This window comes from Mustela nigripes, chromosome 7, assembly GCF_022355385.1.
Source record: "Mustela nigripes isolate SB6536 chromosome 7, MUSNIG.SB6536, whole genome shotgun sequence".
In the NCBI taxonomy this organism is placed as follows: Eukaryota; Metazoa; Chordata; class Mammalia; order Carnivora; family Mustelidae; genus Mustela; species Mustela nigripes.
In genome coordinates, this window is record NC_081563.1 from 38,423,293 (window position 1) to 38,440,060 (window position 16,768).

At 44.5% G+C, this 16,768-nt stretch overlaps 1 pseudogene and 1 gene segment (V, D, J or C); both read right to left on the reverse strand.

Annotated features, from left to right (window-relative positions):
• Positions 1–1,336: 1,336 nt before the first annotated feature.
• LOC132022329 (immunoglobulin kappa variable 2-29-like) lies at positions 1,337–2,136 on the reverse strand. The segment is given in 2 exon segments: positions 1,337–1,674; positions 2,042–2,136. Coding segments are annotated over 2 exon segments (387 nt in total).
• A 2,038-nt stretch (positions 2,137–4,174) lies between these two features.
• LOC132022330 (immunoglobulin kappa variable 6-21-like) lies at positions 4,175–7,072 on the reverse strand (annotated as a pseudogene).
• Between the last annotated feature and the right edge of the window lie 9,696 nt (positions 7,073–16,768).

Sequence of the window (16,768 nt, forward strand, 5' to 3'; positions counted from 1 at the left end):
GTTCCTAAAGTAGCTCACAGAACTCAGAGAATCACCTACTTGTGTTTACCAGTTTACTAAGGGATATGAGAGGGGATCCAGTTGAAGAGCTGGATGAAGGGATACACAAGGCGAAAACTGGGAGGATCCTGAGAAATGGTGAGAAGGAATTTGGTAATTTTTAGGATCTCTTTGAGGCCCCAATGGGAAGAATTTCCAGGGACAGCAACTTTAAGTAACTGACGTACTGTAGTTAAGTACTTTTTCCTAATCGCCAAATTCCCTTCCATTTTAGAGTTATCTGTGGTTGAGATTTATTTCCTTCTTACCCCCTCCCATCCCAAGGCCACAGAATATCTTGCTCTGTTGCTTTGAACACTACAGTTTTTGTACAGTTGACCTACCTTAAAGGACAAAGAGAGGTTATTATGGGCATTAAGCCCCTCCATGTGTTGAGACAAAAACACTGGGTTCAGCCTTGAGAGGCCAAGTTGCAATGTGTGAGGTAGGCATTTGCCCAGTGCTGCTGAACCTCCTTCCCTGGGGTTACTCTACTAAGGTACTAGTAAAGTCCTAGTGTGGGGGCCTGAAGACTGTGGGTTTTGGTTTCCTTTCATGGTGCCCAAATAGCTCTATAATTGATGAGATTGGAAGTTACTGCTTTCAGGACCTTTCCGTGATCAGAAGAATTAGGAATGGAAACCAGATATGCTTTCCTGGATCTGATCTTCCTATCCTGTACTGCTATGTCAATATATTCTGTTATGTATTTTCTTGTACAGGGTTAAAGATTTGGGGTTTTATGTTTAAAAGTGGAGCCTATTTGAATGATGTTTCTTATGTATGTTGTATAAAAATGGATATCCTTTTTCCACAGGGAACACTGTACAGAGCAGTTAGTGTAACTGGAAAGGAAGAAGGTGAGAGAGTGGAAGTAGAAAACATACTAATTCGTGAATGATACCAAATATTATCCTGTTGAAAATATCTCAAAATTCATTAGCTCAAAAATGTATGGAACTTCTCGTTGTGCCATGAATGGCTCAGGTTTCTGATGCTAAGGCTGGGTAACTGTCCCTGACCCAAGCATATAGGCTGGGGTCAGGGTGAGGTTCAGGGCAGCCTTCTCTGGCAGCTCACCCCTCAGACCACAGGCTGATCATTTTCCTTCCAGAGCTGGTTGTGCCCTGCTGAGGCTGTTGGCACCCAGGGGTCGGGACTCGGTCCAGAGCACTCAGCTGCATGTTACTGCCTTGAGTTCCTCAGCACCTGCCTCTGACCCCAGCTCAGAGCCTCTCCTGTGCCTGCTCCCTGCTCAGGCAACACATGTGCCCAGTGGGGACCGCCAAACAGAGGTTTATGTTCGGGCCTGAACCACTGTGGGAGGAACATGTGTACCTTGCCCGCAGTAATAAACTCCCGCATCGTCAGCCTCCACCCTGCTGATTCTCAGCGTGAAATCTGTCCCTGACCCGCTGCCACTGAACCTGTCTGGGACCCCAGTGAAACGGTTGGAAACCTTGTAGATCAGGCCCTGTGGGGACTGGCCTGGCTTCTGCCGGAACCAACTCAAATAGGTGTTTCCATTACTGTGTACGAGGCTCTGACTGGCCCTGCAGGAGATGGAGGCCGGCTCTCCGGGGGTGACAGACAGGGACAGTGGGGTCTGTGTCATCATGATTTCCCCACTGGATCCTAAAATCATGAGAGATAACTACAGGTTATGGAGAAATATTATAAACCATATCTCTTATATTAAATTTCATTTATGTTGGGATAAATCACATTTTGTGAATTGAGTCCTACTCTAAATATATCCAATCACCATGGAGAACCCAAGAATTGCAGGGCACAGAGTGGCCACAATTTTTTTTTTCACCATCTCACTAAAGCAGTTCTTTTTCCCCTTTAGTTTCCTCATAATTTTCACAGATATCAAAATTAAATTTCCCCCTTGGAGGGTAATCTCACCCCTGAACAGAACACATGTAGGAAGTAATAGAACCCAGACAGCTCACCCTCCCCACCCCAATCTTCCATCTCTTCCCCCATCTGCTCTTACCTGGGACCCAGAGCATCATCAGCCCCAGGAGCTGAGAAGGGAACCTCATTTTGAGAATCTGAACTGATGAGTCCTAGTAAGTAAAAACAAGCTGAGAGCTGACCTTTATGTCAGACTTCCAAGGCAAGGTCCTCCCCAAGGGACAATATGCAAATCCCGTGGTGGGTGTGGCAGAGTGGAAAGGGCCAAAGGCTGGGTGCAGGTCCCTCTACTGGGAGTGCAGTAACTTAAAATGCCTGCTGTGTTTGGAGGGATACTAACAGAGACAAATTCCTTACTGCCTGTGTGGGAAACAGGATCTCTCTGCAATAATCAGGATCTGTGGCAGGACACAGTGCTCATAGCCCTGCCTTCTGAGACAGCTCCAGAGACCCTGATGATACAGGCACGCATGTACAGAGTCCATTCTGGAGGTGAATGGCCATCCTGCCTGGATTCCTGTCAGCTAATGAATGACCAGGAGAAAAAAGGTCCCACTTCCACTCCAGCTGAGACTGGTGATCTCCAAATCCCAGGATGAACTGGAGATGGTTCAAGAGTCTTTGGGATTTGGTGCTTTCAAGTTAATCATTTAAAACAATTCAGTAATAATTTAAAATGAATTAAACTCCTCCTGGGACCTCCTGTATTATACTCTATGTGAAGATGAATGTAAAAAACCTACAAAGGTAGGAAAGAATCTCACTCACAAGTAGAGAAGTCATAGTCCTGAGGAAGAGAATAGGGACAAAGACAGAAATTATGTTTCAGAATTTATGCAGTGAGGATGCCCTTCGTGGTAACCATTTGTTACAATCTGGTGAGTGTCGATCATACTTCTCTCTCTCTCCCCAGAAAGACACACAGACAGACATTCAGACAAATAGATACACACACATACTCCATAACAATAAAGAAATTTCTTAGAGAAGCACTTCCTAAGAGGATGGGACAGAACAATAATATTTCATTTTGTAATGTTTGCTTCTACATTGCCTTTTTCCTATGATGCTCAGAAGGCTCCTTCCCATATAGAGGCTTCCTCATGATGTGTAAACAGTTGCTATCAGGGGTTCTGGTTCCTTGCTAGCTCTATGAGAAGTTGTGTTTCTCCCTTTGCTTTTATGCTTGGCATCCACAGCCATGACTCTGCAGTTCAAGAAGAGATTCTGTAGGTGAGAATAGCAGGAACTGGGTAACCGTTTAAATGTCTAGCGGTCACAGACATTTTCTGGGGTCTTCGGTGAACCACAGTCTTGTGGAAGAGGGTGCAGGGTCAGAGCTGCTTGGGGCATCACTTTACCAAACATCCTTTCATTACAGCTGGGACATAACCTGATGATTTTGCGTGTGTCAGCCTGATGGAGGAGTTAGTCAGTTGTTTGTGAGAATTATATCTACATGTATGTATATTATACATATATACATATATATGCATGGGGACATACATTCACATATATATGAATGGATATGTATGAATGAACTTTAGATTTAATCACATTTAATAAGTCTGAATGATCTATGCAATTTGTCACTATTACTCAAAGTAATCTCAGTTACATGTCTCTACAATGGGGTAAATTTTACACATTTAATTCAAATATTTTTAAACATTTCTTTGTTTTGCATCTTCTTATAATGGATTTCCAAGTATTCCTTTTTATGCCATTGGGTTTAATAAAAGAGATCAATTTTTATGTGAAGATGTGTAAAAATTGTAATAGTCAGATTTTACACACTATTTTAACAAAACAGTCAAAAACTTAGTGGCTTGTCATACTAACCATTTGTTTCTATAGTCATTGATGTTCAGGGTGACAATAATTTGGATAAGGTAAACAGGGCTCAGCTGTGTGGTTCTTGTGCAGGGAGATGCATGGTTCTTTAGCCTATGGATTGTGGTTGATCTGGGACCAAGTGAGAGTGTGGTGACTACTCATGGCACATCATTCTCATGGCAAGCTGTAGGAGGGTATAGAAGCCAGAAAACAAGCAAGTCTAAGTCCAGTTATTCTGAAAGAATTGCATATAATTTTGATTTATTCTTACTGTGGTCTTTGTAATTCTTTAAATTCTACAAATCATTATTCTATTTAATTTTTAAGATACATGATTATGCTGTTTCCAAATAGTTATATTTTTTCAATATTTGTAGTCTACAAAAAAGTTTGTAATTTAATTTTATATGAATTAGAAAGTTAAATTGGAGGGGTTTTCAACATGTGGCTTTAATTGAACAGATGGCTTTCAATAGAAATGTCTTAAATGAAAACAGAAAATTAAAGAGAGACTACTTTAGGATAAGTAAAAATGTTGTACAACAGAGCATCTTAAATCTCACACAGCTCTCCTGCCATCTTGTGAAAATGGAGAGCCATGTGAGCAGGTGTCAGGTGGAGACAGTTATTTTTCATGTGTCACAAGCTTTCAGGGTTGTCGTTGATGCTCTCATTAACAGACAATTTTAAGCAACAAGGTATTCTTATATTAAGAAAAAACAATGCTTAATCCACATTTAGTTTTTTTTAATCACGGAAGTCCTTCATTGTCAAGTTATTTCTATACACATGACAAAATTTCCTCATTCTTCTGTGCCTTCAGCCACTTAACAAAATCTCCTTGTTATGAATTCAGACCTAATGATGGAGGCTGGAAGCATGTTCAAACATGGTCTGGGGCCTTCTCTAACTGGCCAACTTCTGAGAGATGTAAAAACAGTGACCATCCCAGGCTGTCTTCTCTCAGCTCCCCGTCACCACCATCACTTCTGGAAGCGCATTTCCCAGAGCCCCCTTTCCCTATGGTTCCCTACAGAGTTGCTCACAAGACACCTTATCCTAGATCTGGAGGTCAGAAGAGGAGGATTCAATGTCTTCCATCAGCACCTGCAGGCAGGTGAGTGATGAGTGAAGGACCAGAGAATCATCTGGGGAGGGGCTGCGGTGGCTACAGCATCAGCCGCTTCATCCCTGGCTCTCCTAGACAGGCCTGAGGACCGTGTGGTTAGGCAGCCTGTATCTCCAATGGTATAAATTCTCTGACTTACTGGGAATCACCGAGAAATCAATGTTTCTAGTGTCTATCTTCCTTATTATATCTCAAGGCCTTTGAAAGAGTGACATTCAGACATTACTTCATTATAGGAAGCAATTTGTGCTCGGAATATCTAGAGTGGCTTCTCTTTTTTGTACAAACTCCAGCAGATGCCATCACCCAGACTCCTCAGGTGTAATGATCTGGGGGAAAAGGAGTCAGTCAGGGGGCCTGGGAGCCTCCTTGCCCTTCTCCCAAAGCCTCCAGTGATGTCCAAAGTGGGGCTGCCACTGAGAAACTGTCTGAGCAGGTGCAGGCATCAGAGGAGCAGCAGGGGCAGCCGATCCCCTCACATCTGCTTCCTTGGTGGTTTATGCTCTGACCTGTAACACTGTGGGCAGGTAGCTGTTAGACTGCAGGCAGTAGTAGGTCCAAGAATCTTCAGGCTCCAGGCTGTTGATGGTGAGGGTGAAGTCTGGCCCCGACCCACTGCCACTGAACCGTGATGGGACCCCAGTTTCCAACTTGATGCTGCATAGATCAGGAACTTAGGAGCTCTCCCTGGCTCCTGCTGATACCAGGCTAACTGCTTGTTAATGTTCTGACTGGTCCGGCAGGTGAGGTGACTCCTTCTTTTGGAGCCATGGACAGGACAGCAGGAGACTGGGTCAGCACAATCTCACCATGGGAGGCTTAAACAAGAAAGGAAACATTAGCAGAACCTCAGGGTATGTACTTGGAAGTCACCAGTATCTAATGAGTTAGGACAGAGAATACTACTCATTTTTAAAATAAGCCAAATTCATCTGTGGAAGGATTCCCAATGAAGAAAGAAAATCAGGGATGGAAAATCATACCCCCACTTTAACCTCCTTTGTCTAAATATTCTCACCTGGAACCCAGAGGAGCAGAAGGCCAAGAAGCTGTGATGGAGTCACTATCTTGCTGCTTTTGATGGGTCCAATGTGTTCATGCCACACACCCAGAGACTCTGTTACAAGACTCTGAGAGGCAGAAACACATAAGATCTAAGAGGAAGAAGATATGCAAACTATGGGGCATTCCAATTGTTTAAGTACTCAAAAATTAAGTTTGTCAAAAGAATCACCCCACCAAGACCCATTCTCTCTGTGTGTGCTAAGTCTCCCTCTTCTGGCCATGTGGAGGTTTTTTGTTTTTGTTTTTTAATTTTTAATTTTTTATAAACATATAGTTTTATCCCCAGGGGTACAGGTCTGCGAATCACCGAGTTCACACACTTCACAGCACTCACCAAGCACATACCCTCCCCAATGTCCATAATCCCACCCCCTTCTCCCAACCCCCCTCCCCCCAGCAACCCTCAGTTTGTTTTGTGAGATTGAGTCACTTATGGTTTGTCTCCCTCCCAATTCCATCTTGTTTCATTGATTCTTCTTCTACCCATTTAAGCCCCCATGTTGCATCACCACTTCCTCATATCAGGGAGACCCAGCAATTGCATGTGGAGGTTTTGAATATGCTTACCCCCTGCTGGGCCAACTACAAGGTCTACCAGCAGGGGGCATGGCATGTGATGTAATGCAGTCCTCTGATAGAATTCCCTTTCACTGGCAGTGAAGAGGGGGTCACATCCTCAGTCTCCGCCTAGGACTATGTTAACTCCCTGCTCTCTGCTCCAGTGTGTTGTATAAACATCCCCCAGAGCTTCCCGCCAGACCATACTCTATCAATTATATCCTGTTAATTGCCCACCATGAATGAGAAATAGTGAGGACTTCGCTAACTTGCAAAAATACATGTGTTCCAACAGTGGGATGCAAACCCTACAAAAATTCATGTGGCCCCCTTCCCTGGTAGCTATGTTAGGGGTCCAGATATCTGAGGAATGCAGGCAAATCATCTCTGAGGTAAAGGACAAGTACTTGTAACTTGTACTTCTGACCACTGAGGTTGAAACACAGCCCCTTGTTGAGTGTTGAGTGTTGAGACAGCACAATCCACACTTGGATAAGCTACACCATTCTGTTTTTCAGCCATTTTCGAAGTCACTCAAGTAGAGTGGGTGCAGAGCCAGGATGGGCTCTGTATCAGGTTTAGGTCATGATGCAAGGGGCCCTATCATGTGGGACCTAAGACCTCTCTTATTGTTGTTTGGTTATTGTATCTATGTCCGGGAAGGATTGTGTGCACACTCTGGCAAGCCCAGTGGAAGAGTCCTAGCAGAGACTTCCGGGTTCCTTGGCAAGACTTGGCCCTTCTCTAAAACAACCTATTCACTGTTCAACAAGTAGTTCCCAGCATAGCTCAGGCCCTGTTAGACCTGATTACAGCACATTAATTAACTGTGTGACAGAGCTGTTCCTCCTAAATCAGAAATGTCAGACACACCAGATTGTAAGATTGGGTGGAGCCCAGCAGCAGTCAACTCAGGAAGAAGAAAGTATTTAATTATTTAGTATTTAGTATTGGACCCAAGCAGATTTAGTGGGCAAACTTAATTTATGGGACAAGAGTTTCAGATCACCACAATACTCACCACTCTTGACCAAACACCCCTGCATGAGCTCCTATTTCTAGCCTCATGAGACTTTATATTTAATGCATTTTCTTATTTCTTATCTTCTTATTTCTGCATTCTTGTTGCTCCAGCCAGGAAGGCACTGCCTCTTCCAAAATTAGCTAATTCCCAGAGGCAGTAAAAGACTTGCCCAAGGGCATAGGTTTGATATGCAAGCCAGACAATCCTGAGCCCCAATCCTTACTCTCTTCCTTTCAATGAGACCAGCAATCTGTGACATTTCCTTCTACCCAAACCCCCATGGGTACCAGAGGACAAGGGGCACACCTATAGTCTGCAGCCCGCTGAAATTTTCAAACTTTCCAACCTCATGTCTAAGTAGCTTGTTGCCTTTGCTTCTCCATTACTTCTCATGAAATATGCAGTAAAAAATACAAGCCAGCTGTACTTCTCTCCATCTGCTCTTTTCACCTTCGTACTACCTGTGTTGCTGGGTGGCATGCTGTGTGTTCCGTTTCCAGGGGACTATGCATATAATAAAAACTCCTTACTGCATTGTAATAGCTTTCCTGTCTTTGTTTCCTAAGACATCTGATTAAAGACACAGGCCTGCCAACCAGCTATTAGCAGAGCAAGGACTCCAGATTCTGCCCAGGTTCGCATGATATGTTCATGTAAGGTAAACTGCACAGCTCCCACACCATCCCGCAATGTCATAAGATGTTTAGTTAGTAGATGCTCAAAGAGCCCAAGTGGTCATTGACTTAATGAGGCTGGTGAAGTGGCCTGAAGTAAGGACAAGGATGCCGTACGGCGTGCCTGGCTAGGAAGGGTCTGGAATGAGGAGAGTGGAAGAAGAAAGGAAGAAAGACCAGAAATAACCCAATCTAAACCAAAAAGAGAAACTAAGCTCAAAACAAAACAAAACAAAACCCCCAATTCAAAACCAACAACAACAAAACCCCAGAGTATCTGGGATACATGGGGCCCAATAAAAGATCTGACATTTTTGCCACTGGAATCCTAGAAAGAGTGGGGAGAGAGGATGGAGATGAAAAACATTTTGAATGAATAATTGTTGAAAAATTTTTCACATTTAGCAGACCCCCAACAGCAGAATCGTGAAGAATATATGTCAAGACCCATCGTACTAAAATTTCTGAGCACTAAAGGAAAAGGGAAAAAATGTCATAAGCTGAAAGAGAAAAATCACTTACCCAGAGAGGAAAACACCTTGAATGGCAGAGGATTTCTATTCAGAAACCATGTGGACCAGAAGGAAATGATGTCAACATTTTTTTTTCTAGATATAATTGACATATAACATTGTGTAAGTTTAAGTTTTACATAATCTGATAATGATCTTTTGTTAAATGGTTACTAACATAAGGAGAGTTAACGCAACCTTCACTGCACATACTTATCTTTCTTGTTTTACTTATTCACTTTTTGTGGTGAGAACATTGAAGGTCTAATCTCTTAGTGACCTTCCAGTACAATATAATACTGTTAACTACAGTCTCCATGGTGTACATGAGACCATCAGAAATTATTTTATACACAGAAGTTTGTACCCTGTGATCAACATCTCCCCTATGTATCTCACCACCCAGTCCCTGGCAACCACCAATCTAGTCTCTGTTTCTATGTATTTGGCTTTTTTAGATTCCACATGGAAGTGATATTATACATAATATCTTTCTCTCTCTTCATTATTTCACTTAGCATATTACTTTCAACTTTCATCCATGTTGTCCCAAATGGCAGGATTCCCTTCCCTTTCATGGCTGAGTAGTATTTCATTGCGTGCGTACACATGTATAGCACATCTTCTTTATCCATTTATCCATCAGTGGACACTTAGGTTGTTTCCATATCGTGGCTGTTTTAATAATGCTGCAATGGACTCAGTGGTGCATGTATATTTTAAAATACCCAGTAGTGGGATAGCTGGATCATAGGGTGGTTCTATTGTTAAGTTTTTGAGGAAATTCCATACTGTTTTCCATGGTGGCTGCACCAATTTACATCCCCAACAACAACACCTGAGGGCATTTCTCCTTATCCTCTCCATATCCTCCTTCTCCATATCCTCTATAATCTTTGTTGTTTCATGGTTTTTGTTTTTTGGGGTTTTTTTGGGGGGGGGGGTAAATAGATACTGAATTTTATCAAATAGTTTTTCTGCATCTGTTGAGAAAATCTTATGATTTTTACCCTTAATTTTGTTAATGTGATCTATCATGCTGAATGATTTATGGATATTGAACCATACTTTCATCTCTGGAATAAATCCTACTTGATCATGGTGTATGATCCCTTTAATGTATTGTTGAATTTGGTTTGCTAATATTTTGTGGAGGATTTTTGCATCTATGTTTATTAGGGATATCGGCCTCCAGGTACAGCCCTTCTGTTCTGGATGCCAAGAGCTACAGCCTTGTCTCCCATCCCCTCCCGCTCCAGGCAGGGCTGGTCCTCTAGAATGGGATCCAGGAGGGGAGGCAGACGCACATAGCTTGCGCTCCTTGAAAATACAGAAACATGACAATGTGGACATGTGGCTTGCTCCAAACTGCACATAGGTGAACAAATGTTTAATTTCAAACCTTATTATTTACTCTATAAATATGGCCCTTATGGCGATGATCCCCAGCAAGTGTCCCTTGGGGAGAGGATGCTCCACTCAGGCCTCTCAGTTGGGACTCCAGCCTGTCTGTCTCCACCAGGCTTCCCCACAGCTGAGGTGGGGTGTTGTAAATACCCGTTATGAGGTAGAGTAGCCTTATTCTCATTTCTTGCCTACTATTCCCTTCCTGTATGTGGAGATTCCTTTCCTCTTCTGTTTCTATTGGTTTTGCTATAATAATAATAAAATTTTCTTTCCTTTTTGAAGCCAAAACAGGGCTGTAGTGAATCTTTTGTGCAGCATGGCTGGGGACTTTGCGTTGTGATAAAGACTACTGATGTAGATGTTCATCACATTAAAAAAACACCTTGGCAGCAACATCAAAACTGGCAGTGAACACCCCACTGGGCATCCTGGCCTTCTTCTGTTGACACTTAAAATTACCCATCATCAGAGGCAAATTGAGGGGCGGAAGGATGGGCGAATCAACACATTGTGAGGGTGAGGTGTGGATCCCCAGGTAGGGTCTACTGGATACAGGCTTTGTCTGGGTTTAGGAAATGGCTCATGTCACAAAGAGGTTCAGCGGCCACGGGGACCCACGGAACAGCCAGAGTGCCACCAGATAGAGGAAGCCTTAGGCATGTGCCCCACTCAGAGGAGAGATGGCAGAAGTGTTGTGGTTGGACTTGCAGTGCGCCCGAAGTCTCCACAGCCTCTGCACTCCTCACCGGGACTGCCTGCTCTGAGTCTTAAGGGAATCCCACCCCTGCCCCCTTCCCTCTGCTTAAGAAGAAAAAGCAGGAGGAGGAACAGTTGCGGGAAGTTTATATGGTGCCCAATCAACCCTGTGCTGACTTCTCAAACCACTGGAGGGAACTGAATTTTCCTGAAGGCACCTGGCACCTAGATTTCATTCATTGACTAATTCAACACAAAACAGAAATATTGAACTGAAAAGATAGAATAACTGAAAATCAGGATTCAGACTTCCCCTAGGTCCAATGAGGGTCCCACATGTCCCCCCAAGAGAAGAAATTCTGGGCCTGTCTTCCATCTCTTCCATCTCCCTGGCCCTTGCACAGCTCCGGGACCCGAGCTCAACTGTTTGCCACATCTTTACCCATCTGCAGGAGAAAAATGGCTTCAGAGCTTGATGTTTTCCAGTCAGATGTTTTATAAAAAGCTGGGCTCAAAGTTCTCCACTTTCTTTTTGTACCTTCCAATTCTTTTGCCCCTTCCTGCCTCCCATTATTTGTTTCCCAGCATGTTTGGTTATTTTACCAGGGTTATTGATATGAAGAGCCAAGTTCATCCTTTCTGGACACTGAACCCATTTAAAGACATTTTTAATTGAAAATGGAAGCTCCTCATTTGATCTTGTAGTAGTTTGTCATTTTAGAACTAAATTGTTCTCAGAGCTTCTTAGTTGACTTTTGTGTGTTCCTGTTGTAAACTCTGTTTTGGAGTTATTTTTGGCTCCTTACATTTCCACTGGGCACTTTCACAACCCTCTGCTTGTGAGATTTGCTTCTGTTCCCCCTGACTGCTTTGCATAAGCCCCTCCAGGCCCATACCAGAGGCTCAGGCTGTATAAAAGGGAACTTTGCTAGGACAGCTGAGCTGCATCAGGCAGGCAGGGGTAGGAAGATGGTGTCACAGAGGCAGGTGCTTCTATCCTTGTTGCTGTGGGTCTCAGGTGAGAAGCTGAAAAGGGTCATAATGCTTCCGGAGTAGTGTCCTTTTAAGTAATTTTTTAAGATATATAATGAGAAACACTGGTTACTTCCAAAACAGAACCAATGATGTACTGACATGTGGTACCATTAGGAAGCACATTTGCACTGACATATTTCAGTGTGACTGGGATAAAGTGTATCTGTATCACCATTTTTCTGATTGCAGGTTCCCATGGGGAAATCACGATGACTCAGTCTCCAGGCTCCCTGGCTGTGTCTCCAGGTCAACGGGTCTCCATGAACTGCAGAGCCAGTCAGGGTATTTATAGCAGTGTAGCCTGGTACCAGCAGCAACCTGGGCAGTCTCCCAGGCTCCTCATCTATGCTGCATCCAGCAGGGCCACGGGCATCCCAGACCTGTTCAGCGGCAGTGGGTCTGGGACAGACTTCACCCTCACCATCAGCAACCTCCAGGCCGAAGATGTGGGAAGCTATTACTGCCAGCAGGGTTATAGCTCTCCGCCCACAGTGCTTCAGCCTCTAACACAAACCTGCTCCCCGGGGCTGTGGGTCAGGGAGGCTTTGCTGCACCAGCTGCTTCCTCTTCGGTCAGCCCTGAACATGTGTGTCCCCCTATCTGCCTGAGAAGTCACTTCTCCTGACATACTCCTTGCAGGGCTTGTATGGCCCAGCAGAAAACGAAGGGAGTGGACTTTCCTGCATCTCCCCCCACCACCTATTTTTTCCTTAATATTGTATTTATTAATTTTCCCGAGAGGGAGAGAACACAAGCAGGGGGAGCAGGAGGCAGAGGGAGAAGCAGGCTCCCTTCTGAACAGGGAGCCCGATGCGGAACTTGATCCAAGGATGCTGGGAACATGACCTGAGCTGAAGGCAGCCACTTAACCACCTAACTTAACTCCTGCATCCCTTTTTGTGGGAGGTTAGTGAAGACAAACGCTATGAAGATGTCTTAGGGATACTGTCGGGAGTTTTTGTGCCCCAGGAAGCTGCGTCTTTCCCAGGGTCCCACAGCAGGAGTGAGCCAGAAAGGTCTGTCCTTATCCTCTGACAAAGGGCCAGGAATGTTACACATTGTGGATCAGTTCTCCCTTCCTGCTCCTCTTGGACCTGGGACATTTCTCTTTTATTTCCTTATTCTCTTTTCTTCATTCTCCATCACCCTCCCACTCCGAACCTTCCCAGGATGAAACCTTTGAGCTCTCCTATTCAGAATCTCCCACGTGGAAGGTAGTGTCTCTCTCGCTTTTTCCTTCCATGGGCCCTGTTTCCCAGCCTTCCTGGGCAGAGTCCTGGACATTCATTTCTGCTCCGGCTCCTTTCCTACCTCCCTTCTCTCTCTTCTCCATTTCTCCCAGGCGTACTCATTCTCACAAAGGCTATTCTCTCATTCTTTTTTTTTTTTTTAAATCTATCTATTTATTGTTAGTGAGGAGGGGCTGAGGGAGATGGGGAGACTCTCAGGCAGACACCCTGTTGATGCGTGCTCCGTCTCACATGCCTGAAATCATGACCTGAGCTGAAACCAAGAGTCAGACGCTCAACAGAATGAGCCACTCACGGACTCTGATTCCCTCACTCTTCAACCCTGTCACTTTAGAAACACGGGACACTGTGCCTCAGCACCTCTTCACCACTTGTTGCCTTTTTCTTTAAAGCCATCCCCTGGGCATTCAGGGCCAGCAACCCATGACCATGGCTGGAGCTAAAGGCAGAGGCTCAACCAACTGAGCCACGCAGCACCCCTGAGATGCGGGTTTGTCTTCTGGGCTTTATCACAGAACGTGCACATGACATGTCAATGTTAGAGGCAGGGTGAAGGTGAAGTTGGACACAGGGGGTTCTCCACTCTGAGCAGGAGTGACTGCTCTGCCTGGGAGGGCTTCAGGAAGACAGGACATTGGTTTCTAGGACTGAGCAGATAGAGTCCTGGGCTTATCCACACTGAGGCAAGTTCCTTGATTAGTGTCTGTTCCCAGCCTTCACCAAGGTTCCATGCTCAGCCCTCTCACCCTTTCCAGGTCCTGAGGACATGTCAGTACTTCATGTGAAGGTCTCTTACTCAGGGGGGCTGACTTCTTCTCTCCATTGGAACCAGACCACCCTAGTTCACTCTTTTATAATACTACAGCTTTCTCTTCTTGACAATAATCACAACGTGAAATACATTATTGTGGCAATTCTGGGATTAAAAGTGTTCCTGAAATAACCTATTTCCTCACAGTAGGACAGCCCAGGGCACTCCCCCACGTGGCATCAAACTAGAAGGCAAATATTTAAGAAACTGGTCCCTAAATCCCTTGGGATTGCTTGAGCTATACATGGAAATTTCTGGCCACCCCAAGTCCCACAGGGTTCTCTGAGAGCAGATGTCCCTTTTTTCTACAACCTCAAGCTCTTCTGAGCTGATTTGCATGTTGTATCATTAGACAAAACTGCAGGCTGTTCTCAATATCCTTAAAAGCAGCTGGTCAAGGACTCCATGGAACAGCCTGTAGTCCAGCTCTCATAGATGGGGTCTGGGGATCCCCCGCTGTGGATCTTGGTGCTCTGGGCTCCAGGCTAGAGAGGGACACAGGGAGAAATGATGGGCAAACTGACTGTGGCTTCGATGCTTTCAGTGTCTCTGGGTTCTTGGTGGCTGGAATCAAATATTTGGTGTGGGGTTCCATTGCCCAGTTCCCTTCTATTTTCTGGTTCCTCTGGTTCAGAGTGTTATCCATGACTTTGACTACAAGGTCATCAGTGCTGTGGGCCTCCACTGGGATACACTCAGTACCTCTGTCAAATTTGTTGTGTTTCTCATTCCAGGCTGCACTGGGAACATTGTGCTGACCCAGTCTCCAGACTCTTTGACTGTGTCTCCAGGGCAGAGGGCCACCATCTCTTGTAAGACCAATCAGAAAGTCGGTGACATTTTGGGCATACCCACTTTATTTTATGGTATCAACAAAAATTAGGACAGCATCCAAGAATCCTGACTTATAAAGCATCCAGTCGAGTGTCTGGGGTCCTGGCCTGATTCAGTGGCGATGCATCTGGGACTGAATTCAGTCTCACGATTGATCCCGTGGAGGATGGTGATGCTGCCAGTTATTACTGCCAGTAGAGTAAGGAGACGCCTCCCACAGTGCTCTGGGTGTATACAAAATCCTCCCCAGGCAGCTGTGCCTTGATGCTCAACTCCCTTTGGTACTTCTCCTAGTGACCCAGGGTCTCTGGCTGGTTTGGGTAAAAGGGTCAGACTATGAGAGAGGAGGATCTCAGGCTGACATGTGTCTGTGTGTTCGTGTTTTCCACATAACCTGTTTTATAATTTAACAATCATATGACTATGGGGCTCACACAGTAACCTCCCCATGTTGTTCAGAAACTAAGAACTGGATGTAATTGTCTGTGTTCCTTTGATTCAGGTTTCTCCATCTCTTTGTCTTTCTCAAAAATGACTTCTTCTGTCCTAGATATATTTACTTGTCCTTTTCTCCTTGTCCGATTTTTAGGTCCTTTTTCTATGAGACCCATCATGTATCTGGCCAAGGTCTTATCTTGTCTTCTTTTTTTGTTTTGTAGAACATTACAGGTAGAATGAACTCCAGAAGAAGCCTGAGTGTGCTGAGTCAGTTTCACATCCATCACCACCCCTACCTTGGCCTCCTTTGGGCTTCTGTATTCTCTGTAAGGACCTATTTAGCCAGAGCAACTCCATCTTGGGTAAATAGCCATTTTGTTATTTGTGCAGTAAACTTAAACTGACTCTCCCCTCTAGAGAAACTTACTTAGAAACAAGTCCAGGAAACCAGTAAAATGTAGCCGGCTAGTTCCTGATAACAGAACTCAGAATTCAAGGATGAGTCAGGCCAGATGGAGACATCTAATCAGTATGACATACTGTTTGTAACAGTGACAAGCTCTTGCCCAAACCAAAATGACTCTATTTGGGAAGGATGAGGATCTTATTATTTACACAGAATATGTTAATTGACTAAGCCTTCCCCCCAAAGTACTGTTTGTAACAGTTCCTGGTATGGGGTAATCTTGAATAACACATCACCAGACTGGATGAAACTAGCCAATCAACAGGAGACACACCCAGTGGGTTGAGATCATAAGATATGGGTTGCAGTTTCACCCAGTAAAAGGTAGCCTTTAAGATTGGGAGGGGTCTTTCTCTTCAGAGATGGCCCTGACCAGTCGGTCAGTCAATTCTTGAGCCTGTAAGCTGGGGGTGGTTTTTCTCTACAGAGACAGCCCTGGTTGGTCAGTATGACTTCTGATGCTTGGCATAGAATAGAGCTTTGCATAACTTTAACTTTGTTTCAGTTTCGTTCCCTGGCTGATCAGTCTGATTTCTATATCATAAAATAAAGCTTTAAATAACTTTCACTTTGTCTCAGTCTCATTTTGTTTAATAAGGGACCTAACATCCTCCCCAAGGGGGAGCAGGGTTCTCTTCTTGGGGACTTCCAGGATGAAACAAGGTGCTGGCCAGACTCCCTTCTCATCCAGAGGCTTGAAGAATCTGTTTCCAAGGTCTTTTCAGGTTGTGGGGAGAATTCTTTTCTTTGTGACTATCTGACCAAAGGTCCTGTCTTTTGGTGTTGCAGGCCAGAGGTCATATCAATGTCCTAGAGGCCACTCAAAGTTCCTGACATATGATATCCTTACTAATCATACCAGCAAGGGGAAATCCAACCACAAGAAAGAGATCTTAGTTCCTCCCTAAGGGCTTCGTCCTGATTTAGTGAGGTGCACCCAGCATTATTTCCATTTTAATTAACTCAGAATCAACTGATTTGGAATGGTAGTTACATCTGCCAAATCCCTTTCCTTCTGCAAATTGTATGGGCTTGAAAGAAGTCACAGGCTCTGCCCACACTGAATGAGAG